The sequence below is a fragment of the Somniosus microcephalus genome, chromosome 11 (assembly GCF_052327205.1).
Source record: "Somniosus microcephalus isolate GS21.2 chromosome 11, FLI_Smic_1.0, whole genome shotgun sequence".
Taxonomy (NCBI): domain Eukaryota; kingdom Metazoa; phylum Chordata; class Chondrichthyes; order Squaliformes; family Somniosidae; genus Somniosus; species Somniosus microcephalus.
The window spans coordinates 133,297,564-133,323,386 of record NC_140997.1 but is presented as its reverse complement, the minus strand read 5'-3'; the positions used below and the strand labels follow the sequence as shown (position 1 = coordinate 133,323,386).

At 54.9% G+C, this 25,823-nt stretch overlaps 1 protein-coding gene across 3 annotated transcripts in view; it reads right to left on the bottom strand.

Moving 5' to 3' along the window:
* The window catches only part of LOC147110887 (protein SSUH2 homolog), a 107,441-nt gene extending 82,028 nt beyond the window's left edge, over window positions 1-25,413 (bottom strand). The window contains exon 1 of one of the 3 annotated variants that reach the window (XM_086001269.1): window positions 25,183-25,413. In XM_086001269.1, coding sequence (XP_085857395.1) covers window positions 25,183-25,207 — 25 coding nt within the window. In that variant the 5' untranslated portion in view covers window positions 25,208-25,413. The remainder of the gene's footprint in view (window positions 1-25,182) is intronic. The other 2 variants (XM_086001268.1, XM_086001266.1) reach the window with 2 other exon arrangements.
* Between the last annotated feature and the right edge of the window lie 410 nt (window positions 25,414-25,823).

The following is a 25,823-nucleotide window of genomic DNA, read 5'->3' as shown; positions in this document are numbered from 1 at the left end:
CTCCCTCCCTCCCTCTCTCTCTGCATCTCTCTCCCTCCCTCCCTCTCTCTCTGCCTCTCTCTCCCTCCCTCTCCCTCCCTCTCTCTCTGCCTAACTCTCCCTCCCTCCCTCTCTCTCTGCCTCTCTCTCCCTCTCTCTCCCTCCCTCCCTCTCTGCCTAACTCTCCCTCCCTCCCTCTCTCTCTGCCTCTCTCTCCCTCCCTCTCTCTGCCTAACTCTCCCTCCCTCCCTCTCTGACTAACTCTCCCTCCCTCCCTCTCTGCCTCTCTCTCCCTCCCTCCCTCTCTCTCTGCCTCTCTCTCCCTCCCTCCCTCTCTGCCTCTCTCTCCCTCCCTCCCTCTCTCTCTGCCTCTCTCCCTCCCTCTCCCTCCCTCTCTCTCTGCCTAACTCTCCCTCCCTCCCTCTCTCTCCCTCCCTCTCCCTCCCCCTCTCTCTGCCTAACTCTCCCTCCCTCCCTCTCTCTCTGCCTCTCTCTCCCTCCCTCTCTCTCTGCCTCTCTCTCCCTCCCTCTCTCTCTGCCTCTCTCCCTCCCTCCCTCTCTCTGCCTAACTCTCCCTCCCTCCCTCCCTCTCTGCCTAACTCTCCCTCCCTCCTGTGATGAAATATGTCATTCATCAGACTCTGTAGTTAACTGTATATATTGTATTGCCTGCTCCGGTGTTTGTACCTTGTATTGTGTATAGGGCACCGCCCCCTTTGTGTGTCGGCTCCGCCCATACTTAAGACAAGTCCAGGCTTGTCCTGCAGTAGAACAGCAGCACGCCAGGTGAAGCTAGGTGCAGCCACCGGCATCTTTTCTTTGCTAATAAAAGCCTTGTTTTATTCTGCTAACTTCGAGTCTTGAAGTTATTGAGGCACGTCAATTTTATTAGCAAACTTTTAACGATGGATCAACTTTTGAAACCGGAACGCTTGGATTTGGACCCGCATGCTTCGGATGCATCGGCACGGTTTGGACACTGGTTCCAGTGCTTGGAATTCTTTATGGCCAACTCCGAAGCCGTCACAGCCTCTACAGCCACCGGAGATGTGAAATTCGGGATCCTACAGAATCGGGTAAGCCACCGGGTTTTCCCACTCATACAAGACGCCGCCAGCTACCTGGATGCCTGCAACATCCTAAAGGCCCACTATCAGCGGCCTACCAATGAAGTGTACACCAGGCACCTGCTTGCTACCTGCACACAGCGACCCGGAGAGTCGCTAGAGGACTTTCTAGTCACCCTAAAAGTGCTTGGCAAAGACTGCAAATGCAAAGACATGAAAGCCACGGTATACACAGACAAGCTGATTCAGGATGCCTTTATCGCAGGCCTTAGCTCTAATTATATCCGGCAGAGACTGCTAGAGAAAACAGGCCTAGATCTGACACAGGCTGTGGACACAGCGCGATCGTTGGATGTGGCTCAGAAGAACTCTGACTCCTACTCAGCAGGCCGCGCGGCCCACGCCGCCTCTGTTTCCCAGCCCGGTAGCCCAACACCGTCGGGGCCCTGCTCTCCCCCCAGAAGCCCTACGACCGCCGCGACGCATCGAGGCCCCAAATGCTACTTCTGCGGGCAGCCGAAGCACACCAGGAACCTGTGCCCGGCGAAAGGCACCACCTGCTGTAAGTGCGGTAAGAAGGGGCACTTTGGGAAGGTGTGCAGAGGGAACCCCGCAGGCAAAACCGCCACCGCCGCGTGCGCGCCGTGGGAGCGGCCATCTTGGACGCCATCTTGTCCGACCTCGTGGGGTCCGCCATCTCGCGAGCAGACAGCGTGGACGCCATCTTACCCGGCCTCGTGTGGCCCACCATCTTGTCCCGATCAGGGCCCTACAGTGGCGTCGATCACAGTGGGCCAGTCCAGACCGCACCCACTATCCAAATCGATGGTGGACATTGAGGTAAACGGGTGCAAGGTTAAATGTTCAATTGACAGTGGGAGCACAGAGAGCTTCATTCACCCTGATCTGGTACAATGACTCTCTCTAACTATAGTCCCTACTCAGGGCAGGATCTCTATGGCCGACAAAACCCAGATATCGACTATTGCGGGTTACTGCGCGGTACGATTGTCCGTTAAAGACACTGGCCTAGAAATTGGGTTTTGGCTTAGCCAGGGCTTTAGCGCCGGAAATTAGTGCCGGCGCTAAGTCCCCTGCGCGCGCCAAAAATTCAGTGGCGCCGCGCCCAAACGGCTGCCGGCGCTACTGAAGGGTCTTAGCGCCTGGAAAAGGGCGCTAACTGCCGTTTCGCGCCGCAATTCCGGCGCTGCGGCACCCGATGCGGTGCGGCAGGCTGGGGAAGTGCAGGCCTCCTCCTTCCGTTAAGGAGGAGCTGCCTGCACCCGGCCGCGGCCCGCGCAAATCTCCTCAAAAATGAGCCCGGCACCTCGGACAAGTGCCGGGCTTGCATCTGTTCCGGGGGGGGGGTGGGGGGAGAAGTCCGGGGAGGGAGCTGCGGGCAGGCGGCTGGCGGGAAAGCGGCCGGCCACCGCGCCTCCTTAAAGCGCCGGCGCAGACTCCGGCAGCACTCGTTTGCCGGAGTCTTAGTTGCGGCTGCCACTGGCGAGGCGGCCGCAACTGAATTTCGGCTTGGGGCCGGGTTACCACGGCAACCGGGACGCTGCGCACACCGATGACGTCATCGGTGCCGGCGCAGCGCTACCGGTCTACCGCCGCGGAAGGGCCCCAGGCAATTTAGGAACCGGCGCCAATTGCAGCGCTAGGCCCTCTAGCGCCGCAAAATCGGTGCTAAGGGCACTGAATTTCTAGGCCACTGTATATAATAATTTTAAACTGTTAATTATGAAAGATTTATGTGTGAGCGTGATCTTGGGCCTGGATTTTCAGTGCCACCACCAAAGCATCACGCTCAATTTTGGTGGGACCCAGCCGCCCCTCACAGTGTGCGGTCTGGCTACCCTGAAGGTAAAGCCGCCTTCGCTATTCGCGAACCTTACCCCTAACTGCCGGCCAATAGCGACCAAAAGCAGGAGGTACAGCTGGGAGGACAGGCGGTTTATCGCGACCGAGGTAGACAGGCTCCTGAAGGAGCGCATTATTGAACGCAGCAACAGCCCGTGGCGCGCCCAAGTGGTGGTGGTGAGGGGTAGCGAGAAGAAGCGGATGGTGATTGACTATAGTCAAACAGTCAACATCTATACCCAACTAGACGCCTACCCGCTACCCCGCATATCCGAGATGGTGAACCAAATCGCCCAATACCGGGTGTTCTCCACCATCGACCTCAAGTCAGCGTACCACCAGCTCCCTATCAGACCAGAGGACCGTTCGTGCACCGCCTTCGAGGCAAACGGACGCCTCTACCAGTTCCTCAGAGTCCCCTTTGGGGTGACGAATGGGGTCTCGGTCTTTCAGAGGGAGATGGACCGCATGGTCGATGACCACCACTTGCAGGCAACCTTCCCCTATCTCGACAACGTCACCATCTGCGGCCACAACCAACAGGACCACGACTCAAACCTCGCGAGGTTTCTGAAAACCGCACAAAAACTCAACCTCACCTACAACGAGGACAAGTGCGTTTTCAACACCACGCGCCTTTGCATACTAGGCAGCGTGGTGGAGAATGGGGAAATCGGACCAGACCCCGACCGATTGCGCCCCCTATGGGAGCTGCCCCTGCCCAACACTCCCAAAGCCCTGAAAAGGTGCCTGGGGTTATTCTCGTATTATACCCAATGGGTCCCTAACTACTCCGATAAAGCCCGTCCCCTCTTGAAAGCATCCTCTTTCCCGCTCTCTGCTGAGGCCCATGCTGCCTTCAAAAGCATTAAGCAGGATATTGAGCGGGCCACGCTACAGGCAGTGGACGAGAACACTCCCTTTCAAGTGGAAAGTGATGCGTCTGACTTTGCCTTGGCGGCCACCCTCAACCAGGCAGGGCGGCCCGTAGCTTTCTTCTCGAGGACCCTCCAGGGGCCCGAGATCAGACACTTCTCCGTGGAAAAGGAGGCTCAAGCCATCGTGGAGGCAGTGCGCCACTGGCGGCACTACCTAGCCGGCAAACGCTTCACCTTACTTACCGACCAGCGGTCGGTAGCGTTTATGTTCAATAATAAACAGAGGGGGAAGATTAAAAATGATAAGATTCTTAGGTGGCGGATCGAGCTCTCCACCTTCGAGTATGACATCATATACCGGCCGGGGGCCCTTAATGAATCCCCCGACGCCCTCTCACGAGGGATGTGTGCCAACGCCACCGGGGATCGGCTACAGACCCTCCACAACGACCTCTGCCACCCAGGGGTCACACGGCTGTTCCACTTCATAAAGTCCCGCAACTTACCCTACTCGATTGAGGAAGTTCAGTCTCTGACCAGGAACTGCCGCACTTGCGCTGAGTGCAAGCCTCGGTTCTACCGCCGTGATAGAGCCCACCTAATCAAAGCTACACGGCCCTTTGAGCGGCTTAGCTTAGATTTCAAGGGCCCCCTCCCGTCTGTCGACCGCAATGTTTACTTCCTGAACATTGTGGACGAATACTCCCGTTTCCCATTCGCCTTCCCCTGCCCAGACATGACCAGCGCCACGGTCATTAAATGCCTCAACAGCCTGTTCTGCCTGTTCGGTATGCCAAGCTATATCCACACGGATAGGGGGGCGGCCTTCATGAGTGAAGAGCTACGCCAGTACATGCTGTCCAAGGGGATTGCCACGAGCCATACCACCAGCTACAACCCCCGGGGTAACGGTCAGGTGGAGCGAGAGAACGGGACTGTATGGAGGGCAGTCACCCTAACTCTAAGGACCAAGGGCCTCCCTATCTCCCGCTGGCAGGAAGTCCTCCCAGATGTGCTCCACTCAATATGGTCACTATTGTGTACCGCCACTAATGCCACGCCTCATGAGCTAATGTTTGTGTTTCCCCGGAAATCCACCTCAGGCGTATCCATACCGTCATGGCTCTCCACCCCAGGTCCGGTACTCCTGCGGAAGCATGTGAGGGGCCACAAGACGGACCCCCTCGTGGAGCCAGTGCACCTGCTCCACGCCAACCCACAATATGCGTATGTCTGGCACGCCGACGGACGGGAGGACACTGTGTCCATAAAAGACCTCGCCCCAGCCGGTAACAACAGCAACAACGACAACGACTTCAACAACAACAACAACAACCACAACAACTATTACCCACCCACTCCACCCACTAATTATTCATCACCCCCGGAAGAACACCAGCCAACGGTACCCCCACCACCTACTCCCCCACCACCTACTCCGTCAACAACCCCGGTGGCGCCCCCGGCAGAGACCCAGGAGACCACCCGGGACACCCAGCTGGCACCCGCGGCACCGCAACCGTTACGTCGGTCACAGAGGACTATCACACCCCCGGGCAGACTAAATCTGTAGAAGGGGTGAATGTGATGAAATATGTCATTCATCAGACTCTGTAGTTAACTGTATATATTGTATTGCCTGCTCCGGTGTTTGTACCTTGTATTGTGTATAGGGCACCGCCCCCTTTGTGTGTCGGCTCCGCCCATACCTGGCCCAACTTAAGACAAGTCCAGGCTTGTCCTGCAGTAGAACAGCAGCACGCCAGGTGAAGCTAGGTGCAGCCACCGGCATCTTTTCTTTGCTAATAAAAGCCTTGTTTTATTCTGCTAACTTCGAGTCTTGAAGTTATTGAGGCACGTCACCACCCTCCCTCTCTGCCTAACTCTCCCTCCCTCCCTCTCTCTCCCTCTCCCTGCCTCCCTCTCTGCCTCTCCCTCCCTCCCCTCTACACCTCTCTCCCTCCCCTCTACACCTCTCCCACCCCTCTCTCCCCTCCTCTCCCTCTCTCCGCCCCTCTCTCCCTCTCTCCGCCCCTCTCTCTGCCTGTCTCTCCCTCTCTCTCTCTCTGCCTGTCTCTCCCTCTCTCTCTCTGCCTGTCTCTCCCTCTCTCTCTCTGCCTGTCTCTCCCTCTCTCTCTCTGCCTGTCTCTCCCTCTCTCTCTCTGCCTGTCTCTCCCTCTCTCTCTCTCTGCCTGTCTCTGTCTCTCCCTCTCTCTGCCTGTCTGTCTCTCCCTCTCTCTCTCTCTGCCTGTCTCTGTCTCTCCCTCTCTCTTTCTCTCTGCCTGTCTCTGTCTCTCCCTCTCTCTGCCTGTCTCTGTCTCTCCCTCTCTCTCTCTCTGCCTGTCTCTGTCTCTCCCTCTCTCTCTCTCTCTGCCTGTCTCTGTCTCTCCCTCTCTCTCTCTGCCTGTCTCTCCCTCTCTCTCTCTGCCTGTCTCTCCCTCCCTCTCTGCCTGTCTCTCCCTCCCTCTCTGCCTGTCTCTCCCTCTCCCTCTCTCTGCCTCTCCCTCTCTCTCTCTCTCTGCCTCTCCCTCTCTCTCTCTCTGCCTGTCTCTCCCTCTCTCTCTCTCTGCCTGTCTCTCCCTCTCTCTCTGCCTGTCTCTCCGTCTCTCTCTCTCTCTCTCTCTCTGCCTGTCTCTCCCTCTCTCTCTCTCACTCTCTGCCTGTCTCTCTCTCTCTCTCTCTCTGCCTGTCTCTCCCTCTCTCTCTCTCTCTGCCTGTCCCTCCCTCACTCTCTCTCTCTCTGCCTGTCTCTCCCTCTCTCTTTCTCTCTCTGCCTGTCTCTCCCTCTCTCTCTCTCTGCCTGTCTCTCCCTCTCTCTCTCTGCCTGTCTGTCTCTCTGCCTGTCTCTCTCTCTCTCTCTCTGCCTGTCTCTCTCTCTCTCTCTCTCTCTGCCTGTCTCTCCCTCTCTCTCTCTCTGCCTGTCTCTCCCTCTCTCTCTCTCTCTGCCTGTCTCTCCCCCTCTCTCTCTCTGCCTGTCTCTCTCCCTCTCTCTCTCTCTGCCTGTCTCTCCCTCTCTCTCTCTCTGCCTGTCTCTCCCTCTCTCTCTCTCTGCCTGTCTCACCCTCTCTCTCTCTCTGCCTGTCTCTCCCTCTCTCTCTCTCTCTCTCTCTCTCTGCCTGTCTCTCCCTCTCTCTCTCTCTGCCTGTCTCTCCCTCTCTCTCTCTCCCTCTCTGCCTGTCTCTCCCTCCCTCTCTGCCGGTCTCTCCCTCCCTCTCTGCCTGTCTCTCCCTCTCTGCCTGTCTCTCCCTCTCTGCCTGTCTCTCCCTCTCCCTCTCTCTGCCTGTCTCTCCCTCTCTCTCTCTCTCTGCCTGTCTCTCCCTCTCTCTCTCTCTGCCTGTCTCTCCCTCTCTCTCTCTCTGCCTGTCTCTCCCTCTCTCTCTCTCTGCCTGTCTCTCCCTCTCTCTCCCTCTCTCTCCCTCCCTCTCTCCCTCCCTCTCTCTCCCTCTCTCTCCCCCTCTCTCCCTCTCTCTCTCTCTGCCTCTCTCTCCCCCTCTCTCCCTCTCTGCCTGTCTCTCCCTCTCTCTCTCTCTGCCTGTCTCTCCCTCTCTCTCTCTCTGCCTGTCTCTCCCTCTCTCTCTGCCTGTCTCTCCCTCTCTCTCTCTGCCTGGCTCTCCCTCTCTCTCTCTGCCTGTCTCTCTGTCTCTCTCTCTCTCTGCCTGTCTCTCCCTCTCTCTCTCTCTCTGCCTGTCTCTCCCTCTCTCTCTCTCTCTGCCTGTCTTTCCCTCTCTCTCTCTCTGCCTGTCTCTCCCTCCCTCTCTGCCTGTCTCTCCCCCTCTGCCTGTCTCTGCCTCTCCCCTCTCTCTCTCTCTCTCTGCCTGTCTCTCCCTCCCTCTCTCTCTCTGCCTGTCTCTCCCCCTCTCTCTCTCTCTGCCTGTCTCTCTCCCTCTCTCTCTCTCTGCCTGTCTGTCCCTCTCTCTCTCTCTCTGCCTGTCTCTCCCTCTCTCTGCCTGTCTCTCCCCCTCTCTCTCTGTGCCTGTCTCTCCCTCTCTCTCTCCCCGCCTGTCTCTCCCTCTCTCCGCCTGTCTCTCCCTCTCTCTCTCTCCGCCTGTCTCTCCCTCTCTCTCTCTCCGCCTGTCTCTCCCTCTCTCTCTCTCCGCCTGTCTCTCCCTCTCTCTCTCTCCGCCTGTCTCTCCCCCTCTCTCTCTCCGCCTGTCTCTCCCCTCTCTCTCTCCGCCTGTCTCACCCCCTCTCTCTCTCCGCCTGTCTCTCCCTCTCTCTCTCCCCGCCTGTCTCTCCCTCTCTCTCTCTCTGCCAGTCTCTCCCTCTCTCTCTCTGCCTGTCTCTCCCTCTCTCTGCCTGTCTCTCCCTCTCTCTCTGCCTGTCTCTCCCTCTCTCTCTCTGCCTGTCTCTCCCTCTCTCTCTCTGCCTGTCTCTCCCTCTCTCTCTCTGCCTGTCTCTCCCTCTCTCTCTCTGCCTGTCTCTCCCTCTCTCTCTCTGCCTGTCTCTCCCCCTCTCTCTCTGCCTGTCTCTCCCCCTCTCTCTCTGCCTGTCTCTCCCTCTCTCTCTCTGCCTGTCTCTCTCTCTGCCTGCCTGTCTCTCCCTCCCTCTCTCTCTCTGCCTGTCTCTCCCTCTCTCTCTCTGCCTGTCTCTCCCTCTCTCCCCCTGCCTGTCTCTCCCTCTCTCCCCCTGCCTGTCTCTCTCTCTCTCCCCCTGCCTGTCTCTCCCTCTATCTCTCTCTCTCCCCCTGCCTGTCTCTCCCTCTATCTCTCTCTCTCCCCCTGCCTGTCTCTCCCTCTGTGGTGTATGTGCCTTTAAGAGCAATTATGGTGTATGTGCCTTTAAGAGCCCCAGGTGTGCGTAATGCCGGTAATTGCCACTTGGGCTATATAAGCCTGTGTATTGTGTATATCCTTTAGAAACCCCCCCCAGACTTGCTTAGTAAATACCTATGAACCAACTCCTGTTTTCAGTGTCTTTATCTACACACGGACACTACAGTGGCGACGAAGTGGAAACGGACTTACCTGCAATTCGGCAGCACCTCAAGGACATCGATTCCTCCAGCGTCCAGAAGACTCAAGGAAGTAAGAGAAACTGTGGTTTCACCAGCTGGCCAAGCTGGTGACAGGTACTGCGTGTGGTAAACCACTGTTTGTATTCCACTGTGTACATGCCTGGACATGCCTCGGCTGACTCCTCCCACAAGTCCTAGTATAAAGGTGACTGCTCCCCAGCCCTTTGTATTTCTGGACCGGTCGACCACTCGAGGCAGACCTTCATTCTTTTGTTAATAAAAGCCTTTAGTTACTCTCTTAACTCTCAGTCTTTTATGAGAAATTGATAGCGCATCAATTTTATTAACAACATTTTTATAATGGAGAAGATCCTCACACCAGCATGCCTGGACTTAGATCATCGGGAGGCGGACTCATCCACCAAGTTTACTCACTGGCTTAAGTGTTTCGAAAAATTCCTGACCGCCTCCGCAGCAATCAAATCGGACGAGGACAAACTGGATGTCCTGACCTCCAAAGTGAACCACCGAGTGTACTCGGTCATCCAAGACGCGACCTCGTACGCGGACGCTATCAAGCTCCTCAAGGACCAGTACACGCGACCAGTGAACGAAGTGTATGCCAGGCACCTTCTGGGGAGTCGTAAACAACAACCTGGGGAATCGACCGTGGAATACCTTCAGGCACTGTCTGTGCTTGGCCGGGCCTGTGGTTGTAAGGATGTAAAGGCCGCCGTGTACACAGAGGAACTTATCCGGGACGCTTTTGTAGCGGGCCACAGATCCAATTACACCCGACAGCGACTGTTGGAGCAGAGTGACCTCGACCTCAACAAGGCCTCTGAACTCGCACTATCATTGGATGCAGCCTGCCGGGGCATGGATGCCTACTCCTCTGCACCGTGGACGCCGCGGGGAATGACAGCCTGGGACATGGTAGGACCGCCTCATAGCGCCGTGCCACCCCAGCCACACCCCAGCAACGGCCCAACTACCGCAGCAGTGTCCCAAGGCCAGACAGCAGTGCCCCAAGGCCAGAAATGCTACTTCTGTGGCCAGGCAAAACACACCAGAGCGCGCTGCCCGGCGAAAAACGCGATCTGCTCGGGCTGCGGGAAGAAGGGACACTACGCTAACGTCTGCAGGGCCAAAGCCACCCCGAACCCCAGCAGCGCTGCGTGTGGGCCATGCGGGCCGCCATCTTGGGCCTCCCCGGCCATGTGCGAACCACCGGTACAGCAGCCATTTTGGACGCCTCCAGCCACATGGGGATCATGGACGCCGCCATCTTGGACGACAGCCGGAACGCAGCAGGCCCCCGACACCGCCTCATCTGATACCCGCAGCGACACACCGACCCCTACGCTGGCATCCGTTACACTGGACCAAGCGAGACCGCACCAGCTGGCCAGTTCCACAATGGACATTAAGGTAAATGGCCACGATACAATCTGCCTTTTTGACTCTGGGAGCACGGAGAGCTTCATCCACCCCGACACGGTGCGGCGTTGCTCTCTCCCAGTCCTGCCTGCGCACCAGCGGATTTCTATGGCCTCCGAGTCCCAGTCGGCGGACATCGGCGGCTACTGCGTAGTGACACTCGTAGTAGACGGGACCGTGTACGATCATTTTAAACTTCTGGTCCTGCCCGACCTCTGCGCTGCCGTCCTGCTGGGGTTAGATTTTCAGTGCCACCTTAAAAGTGTCACGATGGCGTACGGTGGACCCCTACCCCCACTCACAGTCCGCAGCCAGCAGCTCCCAAATTGCCCGCCGCGCACCAGGTGCAACCTCTCCACACTCAGAGTCACCCCCCCCCCCAACTGTTTGCTAACCTCACCCCCGACTGTAAGCCCATCGCCACAAAGAGCAGGCGATACAGTGCCGGGGACAGGGTTTTCATTAAAACCGAAGTGGAGCGGCTCCTGAAAGAAGGGATTATTGAGGGCAGCACCAGCCCCTGGCGAGCCCAGGTTGTGGTCGTTAAGACCGGCGAGAAGCAGCGCCTGGTCATCGACTACAGCCAGACAATAAATCACTACACCCTGCTGGACGCCTACCCACTCCCCCGCATAGCTGATATGGTCAACCAGATCGCGCAGTACCGCGTCTTCTCGACCATTGACCTGAAATCAGCGTACCACCAGCTCCCTATCCGCCCTGAGGACCGCCAGTATACTGCCTTTGAGGCAAACGGCCGCCTCTACCACTTCCTTAGGGTTCCCTTTGGCGTCACCAACGGGGTCTCCGTCTTCCAAAGGGAGATGGACCGGATGGTAGATCAAAATGCGTTGCAGGCCACTTTCCCATATCTGGACAATGTGACCATCTGCGGCCGTGACTTGCAGGACCATGACGCAAACCTCGAAAAATTCCTCCGCACCGCCCAACTCCTGAACCTGACATATAACAAGGAGAAGTGCATATTCCGCACAAACCGCCTCGCCATCCTTGGCTGTGTTGTGGAACACGGAGTCATCGGCCCCGACCCCGACCGGATGCGTCCCCTTATGGAACTCCCACTGCCCCACTGCCTCAAGGCCCTGAAGAGGTGCCTAGGGTTTTTCTCCGATTATGCCCAGTGGGTCCCCTACTATGCGGACAAGGCCCATCCGCTGATCAAGTCCACCTCTTTTCCCTTGACGGCAGAGGCCCGCTTAGCCTTCCACCGTATCAAGGAAGACATTGCCAAAGCCACCATGCACGCAGTGGACGAATCCATCCCCTTCCAGGTGGAAAGCGACGCGTCCGACTTTGCCCTGGCCGCTACCCTCAATCAGGCGGGGAGACCCATGGCCTTCTTTTCATGAACCCTCCAAGGCCCGGAGACCAGACACTCCGCTGTTGAGAAGGAGGCCCAGGCGATTGTGGAGGCTGTGCGTCATTGGAGGCACTACCTGGCCGGAAAACGATTTACCCTGCTCACTGACCAACGTTCAGTTGCTTTCATGTTTAACAACAAGCAGAGGGGCAAAATCAAAAATGACAAGATCTTGAGGTGGAGAATCGAACTTTCCACCTACAATTACGAGATCCTGTACCGGCCCGGGAAGCTCAATGAACCCCCGGATGCGCTATCACGTGGCACCTGCGCCAGCGCGCAGATCGATAGACTGCGGGCCCTCCACAATGACCTCTGCCACCCGGGGGTCACCAGGTTCTTCCACTTCATCAAGGCCCGCAACCTGCCTTACTCTATTGAGGAGGTCAGGACCATGACCAGGAACTGCCAAGTCTGCGCTGAGTGCAAACCGCACTTTTATAGACCAGACAGGGCCCACCTGATAAAAGCCACTCGCCCCTTCGAGCGCCTGAGCGTTGATTTTAAAGGGCCTCTCCCCTCCTCCGACCGCAATGTGTACTTCCTCAATATTATTGATGAGTACTCCCGTTTCCCGTTCGCCATCCCCTGCCCGGACATGACCAGTGCCACGGTCATTAAATGTCTGAACGACCTCTTCACCCTGTTCGGTTTCCCCAGCTATATCCATAGCGACCGGGGCTCATCGTTTATGAGCGACGAACTCCGTCAGTACCTGCTAACTAGGGGTATTGCCACAAGCAGGACCACCAGTTACAACCCCCGGGGGAACGGACAGGTGGAAAGAGAAAATGCGACAGTTTGGAAGGCCGCCCTGCTAGCCTTAAAGTCTAGGGGCCTTCCAGCCTACCGCTGGCAGGATGTGCTCCCCGATGCGCTCCACTCTATTCGGTCACTGCTCTGCACTGCCACTAATGCCACCCCTCATGAGAAAATGTTTGTCTTCCCAAGGAAGTCCACATCGGGGACATCGCTACCCGCCATGGCTGACGTCCCCAGGGCCGGTCCTACTGAGAAGGCACGTGAGGACCCATAAAACGGATCCCCTGGTCGAGAGGGTCGACCTCCTCCACGCCAACCCCCAGTATGCTTACATTGCATACCCGGACGGGCGGGAGGACACAGTCTCCATAAGAGACCTTGCACCCTCGGGGGCCGCAGTAACCCACTACTCACTACCACCCCCCCCCACGATCCGATATCCAGCCCCAGCAGACGGCAGGCCTGGGCCCCGCGACCCGCTCGACATCTACGAGGACGACACGCCTGTGCCACAGCCTACGCAGGACTCGACGCCGGAAGCTCCACTACCCCTGCCGTCGCCACGCCGATCACAGCGGCAGACAAGACCTCCGGAGAGACTCCAATACACTAACTTTTAATACACTTCACCCCGCCGGACTCAATTTTAAACAAGGGGTGAATGTGGTAAACCACTGTTTGTATTCCACTGTGTACATGCCTGGACATGCCTCGGCTGACTCCTCCCACAAGTCCTAGTATAAAGGTGACTGCTCCCCAGCCCTTTGTACTTCTGGACCGGTCGACCACTTGAAGCAGACCTTCATTCTTTTGTTAATAAAAGCCTTTAGTTACTCTCTTAACTCTCAGTCTTTTATGAGTAATTGATAGCGCATCACTGCGCTAATCCTTCCTGGGCATCAGGCTGGAGCTCCAGCGGTGGGCTCTACAGCTGAGACAGGCAGCGAAATCGGAGGCAAGCAATAACGGACTGGGAGGGTGCACTCGAGAGACGGCCGGCGCGGCAAGCAGGTCAGCGTTTAGAGCTCCGTCGGGAACGAGTCTCCAACAGTGAATAAACGGAAACCACAGCGTTGTTATCGGTAGCAGCGGCGGGAAAGCATGGGAAGCGCCATATCGTTGCTACAGAGAGGAAAAACAAAAAGCGCGGGAAGCGCCATATCTTTTCTGAAATGCCTAAATCTGGTAATATTGAGGCTTTTGATGGCGAAATAGAAGATTGGACCACATACGTGGAAAGAGTAGAGGTTTATTGCACTGCAAATGGAATAACAGATGAAAAAAAAGCTTCAGTACTTCTGAGCTTAATGGGCGCGAAGACATACGGGCTGTTACGAAATTTAATCACTCCAGCCAAACCAAAGGACAAGACTTTTAAAGAAATTGTTGATACCCTGCAGGAGCATTTAAACCCAACACCGCTGCTGATAGCGGAACGATTCAAGTTCTTCAAGAGAAATCAACACAAGAATGAAAGTAACGCTGATTACCTAACCGAATTAAGAAAGCTATCAAAGTACTGCCAATTCGGAGCAGGACTATCGGATTATCTTCGAGACAAATTTGTTTGCGGTCTCTTAAGTGAAGGAACACAAAAAAGACTGCTTTCTGAAAAAGATTTAACATTGGACAAAGCTTTCAGTATGGCTGTATCATACGAAGCAGCAGCAAAAGGAGCTGCAGAGATACAACAAGAGACACAGGACTTCGGCACCCATAAAATGACACAGGAGTTCGGAAGATGTTATCGCTGCGGCAGATCCACCCATAACCAGAGGGACTGCTGGTTCAAGGGCAAAGCATGCAGGCAATGTGGTAAGATTGGACACATTGCACGGGTATGCCAATCTGGACAAAATAAATCCACTGACAGAAAACAAAAAATCAATAAAGAAAAGTACAGGAAGGTACAAATGATGACGGACAATAGCTCCGAAGACCAGAATAGCGATAGCGACTCCGGAAACAAGAGACTAAGCTGTCTCAAATTACATAATGTACTTGCCAAAGAGGATTACCAAACCATTTGGGTTACCCTCACAATAGCAGGGTCCCCAGTTAAAATGGAGCTAGATACAGGATCAGCTCTAACCGTAATAAATCGACGAGATTACGAGAGGCTATTTTCGCATATACCTCTAAAAGACACATCCATTATCTTAAAAACATATACGGGGCAGAAAGTCTACCCCAAAGGAAAAATAAGGGTGCCTGTGGTATACAACGGCAAAGAAATACAAAAGTTGTATTTATACATTCTACAAGATGGTGGTCCACCGTTGTTGGGACGTGAATGGATAAGGAAGATACGTTTAGACTGGCACTCCATTCAGGCACTGACGGTGACCAGTAAGGAAAAAAACAATGATGACATCATACCTGAACGATTAAAAGACATCTTGGCCAACGCCAAAGAAGTGTTTCAAGAGAAACTAGGAACCTTGAAAGGCATCACCGCCTCAATAAAAGTGGAAGATACAGCAATTCCAAAATTTTTTAAGGCAAGACCGGTGCCATACGCAATACGTCCGGCAGTCGAGGCAGAGCTGAAGAATTTGGAAAAGGCAGGCGTATTATCCAAAATAGATTGGAGCGAATGGGCAACACCCATCGTTCCAGTCATGAAAAAAACATTGAAAAATAACTCTGAGGAACAGAAAAAAATTCGCATCTGTGGGGACTTTAAGGTGACTGTAAACCCGGTCCTTCACACGGTACAGTATCCTCTTCCGAGGATAGAAGATATTTTCGCCTCACTATCCGGAGGGAAACGTTTCACAAAAATTGACTTGGCACAGGCATATCTACAGATGGAGGTTGAGGAGACCTCTAAAAAGTATCTCTCAATAAACACACACAAAGGCCTGTACCAGTACAATCGACTGGTTTTTGGAATAGCATCAGCTCCAGCTATCTGGCAAAGAGCTATGGAGCAAGTCCTGCAAGGGATTCCGGGGACGACATCCTTATAACAGGAGAAAACGACAACGAGCACCTTGCCAATTTGGAGCAGGTGCTCACTAGGCTGAAAGAACGGGGCCTACGAGCAAATCGCCCCAAGTGCGAATTTTTCCAAAATCAGATATCATATTGTGGCCACATAATTAATAAGGAAGGGTTGCATAAGTCACCTGAAAAAATTGAAGCAGTTATGAAAGCCCCAGCACCTGAAAATGTTTCACAATTAAGGTCATTCCTGGGATTAATAAATTACTATCATAAATTTTTACCGAACTTATCAACTATTCTACACCCTCTTAATGATCTTCTACAGACAGGAGTGATTTGGAAATGGAACGAAGACTGTAAACGTGCCTTCCATAAATGTAAAGACTTAATCACATCCGAGAAAATTTTGGCTCATTACAACCCATCACTGCCAATCAGACCGGCGTGCGATGCATCCCCTTACGGCATAGGAGCGGTATTGTCCCATAGATTCCCTGATGGCTCGGAACGGCCGATAGCTTTTGCGTCACGCTCATTGAACTCAGCTGAGCGTAACTATGCCCAGATAGACAGGGAAGCACTCAGCCTGGTATGGGGAGTGAAGAAATTCAACCATTGCCTACACGGACAAAAATTTACCTTGCTGACTGACCATCAACCCCTCATCTCCATATTCAACCCTAAAAAAGGTGTCCCCATTATGACGGCACAAAGACTACAGAGGTGGTCCCTTTTTCTAGGGGCACACCAATACAACATTGAATACAAAGGGTCAAAACAGCATGGGAATGCTGACGGTTTATCGCGCCTACCGTTGCCAACGATAGAAGAGGCACCTACAGTAGACCCAGTAGAGATATTCCACTCTACCATAGTGGAATGTCTACCGGTGACAAATTCTGCCATTGAAAGGGAGACAAGAAATGACCCTACTCTCTCACGGGTCTACGATTTAACAGTGAAGGGATGGCCAGCACATGGCGAACCACTGTTGCCAGCATTCTCGCAAAGAAGAGAACAGCTGTCAGTGTGCCGAGGAACCTTGATGTGTGGATCCAGAGTGGTGATTCCACCCAAACTCCAGGATAAAGTGCTAAAGGAGCTTCACGAGGGGCATCTGGGTGGAGTGAAAATGAAGAACCTAGCTAGGGCGTTTGTATGGTGGCCAGGTATCGATGGAGACATCGAAGACATGACCAAGAGCTGCCTAGGATGCCAGAAGGTCCAAAATGCTCCGCCACAGGCCCCTCTACATCCATGGGAGTGGCCCTCATCTCCCTGGCAAAGGGTGCACATCGACTTTGCTGGTCCATTTATGGACTCAATGTTCTTAATCGCAGTTGATGCACACTCCAAGTGGCCGGAGGTAATAAAGATGTCCTCCACCACCACGGAAAAAACCATCACAGTATTAAGGACCATATTTGCCAGGAATGGGCTGCCGGAGCAGATATGTTCTGATAATGGACCGCAATTTGTGTCCGAAGAATTCAGAAAGTTCTTAAAGAACAATGGGGTAAAGCACTACACGTCCGCCCCATACCATCCCGCCACCAATGGATTGGCTGAAAGGTTTGTCCAGACCTTCAATAAGGCCATCAAGGCCATGGGTAATGAAGACATAAAACTTCAGCACAAGGTGGATAACTTCTTATTTGCATATAGGAATGCAACGCATATGGTTACTAACCAAACTCCCGCCATGATGTTCTACAATAGAAACCTAAGATGCCGGCTGGATTTGGTCAAGCCCAACATCCGAAGGGACGTGGAGAACCAGCAGTTTCAGGGCATGAATGAAAGGCCAACTAGGGCCTTCCAGATAGGCCAACCGGTTTTGGCCCGGGACTACCGTACCGAGAAATGGCAGCCTGGAACTATCTGCGCACGATTAGGACCACTGATGTATACCGTGGACATCGGAGACAGCATAATAAGGCGCCATGCTGACCAAATCATCAAGTCATCTGAAAAGGGACAACCTACACCACCACTCTATACATCTAACGATGAAGTAGAGATACCCATATCTACCTCCGATCCGGTGATACTGGAGCCCGATGAACCCGACACTGGCCTTCAAGCCAAATCAGCCTTGCCAGAAGAACCTACTGCACCACCAGAAACTACTACACCCCCGAGGCGTTATCCGGACCGAGTCATGAAGCCTCCTGAGAGACTAACTTATAATTAATTAATACAGCAACGTATATTATTTTGCATATAACATGTAATTAATAATTACTTAAAATATGATGTACTAGTTAGCTAGAAGGGGAGGAATTTTGGTGTATGTGCCTTTAAGAGCAATTATGGTGTATGTGCCTTTAAGAGCCCCAGGTGTGCGTAATGCCGGTAATTGCCACTTGGGCTATATGAGCCTGTGTATTGTGTATATCCTTTAGAAACCCCCCCCCAGACTTGCTTAGTAAATACCTATGAACCAACTCCTGTCTTCAGTGTCTTTATCTACACACGGACATTACACCCTCTATCTCTCGCTCTCCCCCTGCCTGTCTCTCCCTCTATCTCGCGCTCTCCCCCTGCCTGTCTCTCCCTCTATCTCTCGCTCTCCCCCTGCCTGTCTCTCCCTCTATCTCTCTCGCTCTCCCCCTGCCTGTATCTCCCTCTATCTCTCGCTCTCCCCCTGCCTGTCTCTCCCTCTATCTCTCGCTCTCCCCCTGCCTGTCTCTCCCTCTATCTCTCGCTCTCCCCCTGCCTGTCTCTCCCTCTATCTCTCGCACTCTCCCCCTGCCTGTCTCTCCCTCTATCTCTCGCGCTCTCCCCCTGCCTGTCTCTCCCTCTATCTCTCGCTCTCCCCCTGCCTGTCTCTCCCCCTATCTCTCGCGCTCTCCCCTGCCTGTCTCTCCCTCTATCTCTCGCGCTCTCCCCCTGCCTGTCTCTCCCCCTATCTCTCGCGCTCTCCCCCTGCCTGTCTCTCCCCCTATCTCTCGCGCTCTCCCCTGCCTGTCTCTCCCTCTATCTCTCGCGCTCTCCCCCTGCCTGTCTCTCCCTCTATCTCTCGCGCTCTCCCCCTGCCTGTCTCTCCCTCTATCTCTCGCGCTCTCCCCCTGCCTGTCTCGCCCTCTATCTCTCGCGCTCTCCCCCTGCCTGCCTCTCCCCCTATCTCTCTCGCTCTCCCCCTGCCTGTCTCTCCCTCTATCTCTCTCGCTCTCCCCCTGCCTGTCTCTCCCTCTATCTCTCCCTCTATCTCTCGCGCTCTCCCCCTGTCTGTCTCTCCCTCTATCTCTCGCGCTCTCCCCCTGCCTGTCTCTCCCTCTATCTCTCTCTCTCCCCCTGCCTGTCTCTCCCTCTATCTCTCGCTCTCCCCCTGCCTGTCTCTCCCTCTATCTCTCGCGCTCTCCCCCTGCCTGTCTCTCCCTCTATCTCGCGCTCTCCCCCTGCCTGTATCTCCCTCTATCTCTCGCGCTCTCCCCCTGCCTGTATCTCCCTCTATCTCTCGCGCTCTCCCCCTGCCTGTCTCTCCCTCTATCTCGCGCTCTCCCCCTGCCTGTCTCTCCCTCTATCTCTCGCGCTCTCCCCCTGCCTGTCTCTCCCTCTATCTCTCACGCTCTCCCCCTGCCTGTATCTCCCTCTATCTCTCGCGCTCTCCCCCTGCCTGTATCTCCCGCTATCTCTCGCGCTCTCCCCTGCCTGTCTCGCCCTCTATCTCGCGCTCTCCCCCTGCCTGTCTCTCCCTCTATCTCTCGCGCTCTCCCCCTGCCTGTCTCTCCCTCTATCTCTCGCGCTCTCCCCCTGCCTGTCTCTCCCTCTATCTCTCGCGCTCTCCCCCTGCCTGTCTCTCCCTCTATCTCGCGCTCTCCCCCTGCCTGTCTCTCCCTCTATCTCTCGCGCTCTTCCCCTGCCTGTCTCTCCCTCTATCTCTCGCGCTCTCCCCCTGCCTGTCTCTCCCCCTATCTCTCGCGCTCGCCCCCTGCCTGTCTCTCCCTCTATCTCTCGCGCTCTCCCCCTGCCTGTCTCTCCCTCTATCTCTCGCTCTCCCCCTGCCTGTCTCTCCCCCTATCTCGCGCTCTCCCCCTGCCTGTCTCTCCCTCTATCTCTCGCGCTCTCCCCCCTGCCTGTCTCTCCCCCTATCTCTCGCGCTCTCCCCCTGCCTGTCTCTCCCTCTATCTCTCGCGCTCTCCCCCTGCCTGTCTCTCCCTCTATCTCTCGCTCTCCCCCTGCCTGTCTCTCCCCCTATCTCGCGCTCTCCCCCTGCCTGTCTCTCCCTCTATCTCTCGCGCTCTCCCCCTGCCTGTCTCTCCCCCTATCTCTCGCGCTCTCCCCCTGCCTGTCTCTCCCTCTATCTCTCGCGCTCTCCCCCGCCTGTCTCTCCCTCTATCTCTCTCTCTCCCCCTGCCTGTCTCTCCCCCTATCTCTCGCGCTCTCCCCCTGCCTGTCTCTCCCTCTATCTCTCACGCTCTCCCCCTGCCTGTCTCTCCCTCTATCTCTCGCGCTCTCCCCCTGCCTGTCTCTCCCTCTATCTGTCTCGCGCTCTCCCCCTGCCTGTCTCTCTCCCTGCCTGTCTCTCCCTCTATCTATCTCTCTCCCTGATGTGCCTCAGTAATTCCGAGACTCGATGTTAGCGAAACAAAACAAGGCTTTTATTAACTTAGAAGGTAACACGTAGTGGAGAGAGGTATCTTCCATCCGGAGGGCTGCAGTACTGGATATGAGACCAGACTGAGCTTGCTTACATAGGGGCCAGGTATGGGCGGAGCCCTACACACAACACATTCCAATATACAATACAATGGTGAGGAAACGGAACTGGGGGAAGGGAAATGAAACTGAAACCGACCACAGTCACAGGCAGTGATGAATGGAATATTTCATCACATTCACCCCTTCTATAGATTTAGTCTGTTCGGGGGTTTGATAGTCCTCTGCGACCGACGTGGCTGTTGCGGTGCCGCGGGTGTCGGCTGGGTGTCCCCGGTAGCCTCCTGGGTCTCTGCCGGGGGTGCCGCCAGGGTTGTTGAAGGGGTAGTTGGTGGGGGTGCCGTTGGTCGATGTTCTTCCGGGGGTGATGAAAGAGTAGTGGGTGGGTAAGAGTTGCTGCGATCGTTGTCGCTGCTATCGCCGTGGTTGTTGTTGTTACCGGCTGGAGCGATGTCTTTTATGGACACGGTGTCCTCCCTTCCGTCGGCGTGCCGGACATATGTGTATTGGGGGTTGGCGTGGAGTAGGTACACTGGCTCCACGAGAGGGTCCGTCTTGTGGCCCCTCACATGCCTTCGCACGAATACCGGACCTGGGGTGGAAAGCCATGACGGCATGGATACGCCTGAGGTGGATTTCCGGGGAAAGACAAACATTCGTTCATGAGGCATGGCATTAGTGGCAGTACACAATAGCGACCGTATCGAATGGAGCACATCCGAGAGGACTTCCTGCCAGCGGGAGATAGGGAGGCCCTTGGTCCTTAGAGCTAGAGTGACTGCTTTCCATACTGTCCTGTTCTCTCGCTCCACTTGGCCGTTACCCCGGGGGTTGTAGCTGGTGGTACGGCTCGTGGCGATCCCCTTGGACAGCATGTACTGGCGTAGCTCTTCACTCATGAAGGACGCCCCCCTATCCGTATGGATGTAGCTTGGCATACCGAACAGGCAGAACAGGCTGTTGAGGCATTTAATGACCGTGGCGCTGGTCATGTCTGGGCAGGGGAAGGCGAATGGGAACCGGGAGTATTCGTCCACAATGTTCAGGAAGTAAACATTGCAGTCGACAGACGGGAGGGGGCCCTTGAAATCTAAGCTGAGCCGCTCAAAGGGCCGTGTAGCTTTGATTAAGTGGGCTCTATCTGGGCGGTAGAACCGAGGCTTGCACTCAGCGCAAGTGCGGCAGTTCCTGGTCAGGGACCGAACTTCCTCAATCGAGTAGGGTAAGTTACAGGACTTTATGAAGTGGAACAGCCGCGTGACCCCTGGGTGGCAGAGGTCGTTGTGGAGGGTCTGTAGCCGATCCCCGGTGGCGCTGGCACACATCCCTCGTGAGAGGGCGTCAGGGGATTCGTTAAGGGCCCCTGACCGGTAAATGATGTCATACTCGAAGGTGGAGAGCTCGATCCGCCACCTAAGAATCTTATCATTTTTAATCTTCCCCCTCTGTTTATTATTGAACATAAACGCTACCGACCACTGGTCGGTAAGTAGGGTGAAGCGTTTGCCGGCTAAGTAGTGGCGCCAGTGGCGCACTGCCTCCACGATGGCTTGGGCCTCCTTTTCCACGGAGGAGTGTCTGATCTCGGGCCCTTGGAGGGTCCTCGAGAAGAAAGCTACGGGCCGCCCCGCCTGGTTGAGGGTGGCCGCCAAGGCGAAGTCAGACGCATCACTTTCCACTTGAAATGGAGTGTTCTCGTCCACTGCCTGTAGCGTGGCCTGCTCAATATCCTGCTTAATGCTTTTGAAGGCGGCGTGGGCCTCAGCAGAGAGCGGAAAAGAGGATGCTTTCAAGAGGGGGCGGGCTTTGTCGGAGTAGTTGGGGACTCATTGGGAATAATAAGAAAATAACCCCAGGCACTTTTTCAGGGCTTTGGGAGTGTTGGGCAGGGGCAGCTCCCGTAGGGGGCGCAATCGGTCGGGGTCTGGTCCGATTTCCCCATTCTCCACCATGCTGCCTAGTATGCAGAGGCGCGTGGTGTTGAAAACGCACTTGTCCTCGTTGTAGGTGAGGTTGAGTTTTTGTGCGGTTTCCAGGAACCTCTCGAGGTTCGAGTCGTGATCCTGCTGGTTGTGACCGCAGATGGTGACGTTGTCGAGGTAGGGGAAGGTTGCCTGCAAGTGGTGGTCATCGACCATGCGGTCCATCTCCCTCTGGAAGACCGAGACCCCATTCGTCACCCCAAAGGGGACTCTGAGGAATTGGTAGAGGCGTCCGTTCGCCTCGAAGGCGGTGTACAGGCGGTCCTCTGGTCTGATAGGGAGCTGGTGGTACGCTGACTTAAGGTCGATGGTGGAGAACACCCGGTATTGGGCGATTTGGTTCACCATTTCTGATATGCGGGGTAGCGGGTAGGCGTCTAGTTGGGTGTACCTGTTGATCGTTTGGCTATAGTCAATCACCATCCGTTTCTTCTCGCTACCCCTTACCACTACCACTTGGGCGCGCCACGGGCTGTTGCTGCGTTCAATAACGCGCTCTTTCAGGAGCCTGTCTACCTCGGTCGTGATAAACCGCCTGTCCTCCCAGCTGTACCTCCTGCTTTTGGTCGCTATTGGCCGGCAGTTAGGGGTAAGGTTCGCGAATAGCGAAGGCGGCTTTACCTTCAGGGTAGCCAGACCGCACACTGTGAGGGGCGGCTGGGACCCACCGTACTTGAGCGTGATGCTTTGGTGGTTGCACTGGAAATCCAGGCCCAAGATCACGCTCGCACATAGATTCTTCATGATTAATACTTTAAAATTATCATATACAGTTCCGTTAACAGACAATTGTACCGTGCAGTAACCCAGAATGGTCGATGTCTGGGTTTTATCAGCCATAGAGATGGTACCCTGAGTAGGGACCACCTTTAGGGAGAGTTGTTGTGCCAGTTCAGGGTGGATAAAACTCTCCGTGCTTCCACTGTCAATTAAACATTTAACCCTGCACCCGTTTACCTCGATGTCCACCATTGATTTGGATAGCGGGTGCGGCCTGGTCTGGTCCACTGTGACCGATGCCACTGTAGGGCCCTGATCGAGACAAGATGGCGTCCACGCTGTCTGCTCATAAGATGGCGGACCCCACGAGGTCGGGCAAGATGGCGTCCAAGATGGCCGCTCCCACGGTGCGCACGCGGCGGTGGCGGGTTTTCCGGCGGTTGGTTTTCCGGCGGGGTTCCCTCTGCACACCTTCCCGAAGTGCCCCTTCTTACCGCACTTAAAGCAGGTGGTGCCTTTCGCCGGGCACAGGTTTCTGGTGTGCTTTGGCTGCCCGCAGAAGTAGCAGTTGGGTCCCCGACGCGTCGCGGCTGTCGTAGGGCTTCTGGGGGGAGAGCGGGGCCCCGACGGTGTCGGGCTGCCGGGCGGGGAAGATGCCTTCCAAGATGGCGGCGCCCTTGTTGCACACGTGGTGGCGTGGACGGTGCGGGCTGAAGAGTAGGCGTCCGAGTTTCTCTGGGCCACATCCAGGGATCGCGCGGTGTCCGCAGCCTGTTTCAGGTCCAATCCCGTTTTTTCCAGCAGTCTTTGCCGGATGTAAGTGGAGCTGAGGCCTGTGATAAAGGCATCGCGAACAAGCTCGTCAGTGTACACTGCGGCTTTTACATCTCGGCACTTGCAGTCTTTGCCAAGCATTTTCAGGGTGCCTAGGAACTCCTCCACCGATTCCCCAGGTCGCTGTGCGCGAGTAGCGAGCAGATGCCTAGCATACAGCTCATTCGTAGGCTGCTGGTAATGCGCCTTTAAGATGTCGCAGGCGGCCAGGTACGTGTCGGCGTCTTGGATGAGGGGGTAAACCCGGTGGCTTACCCAATTCCGCAGAATTCCGAGTTTCATACTCGCAGCGTCCGTAGCGTCTTTGACGGCTGCGGAATTGTCCAGGAAGAATTCCATACACATAAACCAGTGTCCAAAGCGTGCTGATGCGTCCGGAGCATGCTGATCCAAATCCAAACGTTCGGGTTTCAGGAGTTGATCCATTGTGTTGAAAAATAAGTTAATAAAATTGATGTGCCTCAATAATTCCGAGACTCGATGTTAGCGAAACAAAACAAGGCTTTTATTAACTTAGAAGGTAACACGTAGTGGAGAGAGGTATCTTCCATCCGGAGGGCTGCAGTACTGGATATGAGGCCAGACTGAGCTTGCTTACATAGGGGCCAGGTATGGGCGGAGCCCTACACACAACACATTCCAATATACAATACAATGGTGAGGAAACGGAACTGGGGGAAGGGAAATGAAACTGAAACCGACCACAGTCACAGGCAGTGATGAATGGAATATTTCATCACACTCCCTCTATCTATCTCTCTCTCTCTCTGCCTATCTCTCCCTCCCTCTATCTATCTCTCTCTCTGCCTGTCTCTCCCTCCCTCTATCTATCTCTCTCTCTGCCTGTCTCTCCCTCCCTCTATCTCTCTCTGCCTGTCTCTCCCTCCCTCTATCTCTCTCTCTCTCTGCCTGTCTCTCCCTCCCTCTCTCTCTCTCTGCCTGTCTCTCCCTCCCTCTCTCTCTCTCTGCCTGTCTCTCCCTCCCTCTATATCTCTCTGCCTGTCTCTCCCTCCCTCTATCTCTCTCTGCCTGTCTCTCCCTCCCTCTCTCTCTCTCTGCCTGTCTCTCCCTCCCTCTCTCTCTCTGCCTGTCTCACCCTCCCTCCCTCTCTCTCTCTGCCTGTCTCTCCCTCCCTCTCTCTCTCTCTCTCTGCCTGTCTCTCCCTCCCTCTATCTCTGCCTGTCTCTCCCTCCCTCTATCTATCTCTCTCTCTCTGCCTATCTCTCCCTCCCTCTCTGCCTATCTCTCCCTCCCTCTATCTATCTCTCTCTCTCTCTGCCTGTCTCTCTCTCCCTCCCTCTATCTATCTCTCTCTCTCTCTCTGCCTGTCTCTCCCTCCCTCTATCTCTCTCTGCCTATCTCTCCCTCCCTCTATCTATCTCTCTCTCTGCCTATCTCTCCCTCCCTCTATCTATCTCTCTCTCTCTCTGCCTGTCTCTCTCTCCCTCCCTCTATCTATCTCTCTCTCTCTCCCTCCCTCTCTATCTCTCTCTCCCTCTCTCTCTATCTGCCTGTCTCTCGCTGCCTCTCTCTCACGCTAACTCTCATTCCCTTTCTTTCTGTTATAGGAGTTCCCGGACGAGGAACAGAGCTGGAACTGCTGCGGAAAGCTGGAGAAATACCTGCTTTCCTGCTGGTTCCCTTTAACGGTGCCCAGCCGCTTGTTGAGTTGAGCCTCTGTTCACAAAACGAGAGAACTTTTCCGACTTACCAGCTTCTAACTGATCGGGATCCATTGGGGAAGTTCACCAGCATTAGTCGCGCACAACACTGAGCTCTGTCAGAGGAAGTTCTGTTGAGCCAACAGAAATCGCAGGCGGACTGTGGATTTCCGCCAAGTGTTGAGTGTTTACACCAGAGTCAGTGCAGGATGTGAAAGCACTGACCCTGTTTCAGGCCTGCTCAACCTCATGGAAACATTCCTCAAACTCAGCTCAACACAATGGCATTAAAAGACATTTCTGGGAAATAGAAATCCCCGCAAATTCACACTAACGTGAAGCTGGCTCCTTGTTATAGAACTGAGACAGTTCCAGCGGCACAGCCTCCCTCAAACTCTCTAATATTGTGTGCTGCGGGAGGGAGAGCAGCAAGAGTGGGCCAGCAGCACACTGACTCTGTGACTGGACTAATGGTTCTGTGACTGGACGAATGGTTCTGTGACTGGATTAATGATCCAGAGACTGGACTAATGGTTCTGTGACTGGATTAATGATTCTGTGACTGGACTAATGATCCAGAGAGTGGACTAATGGTTCTGTGACTGGTTTAATGGTTCTGTGACTGGATTAATGATTCTGTGACTGGATTAATGATTCTGTGACTGGACTAATGACTCTGTGACTGGACTAA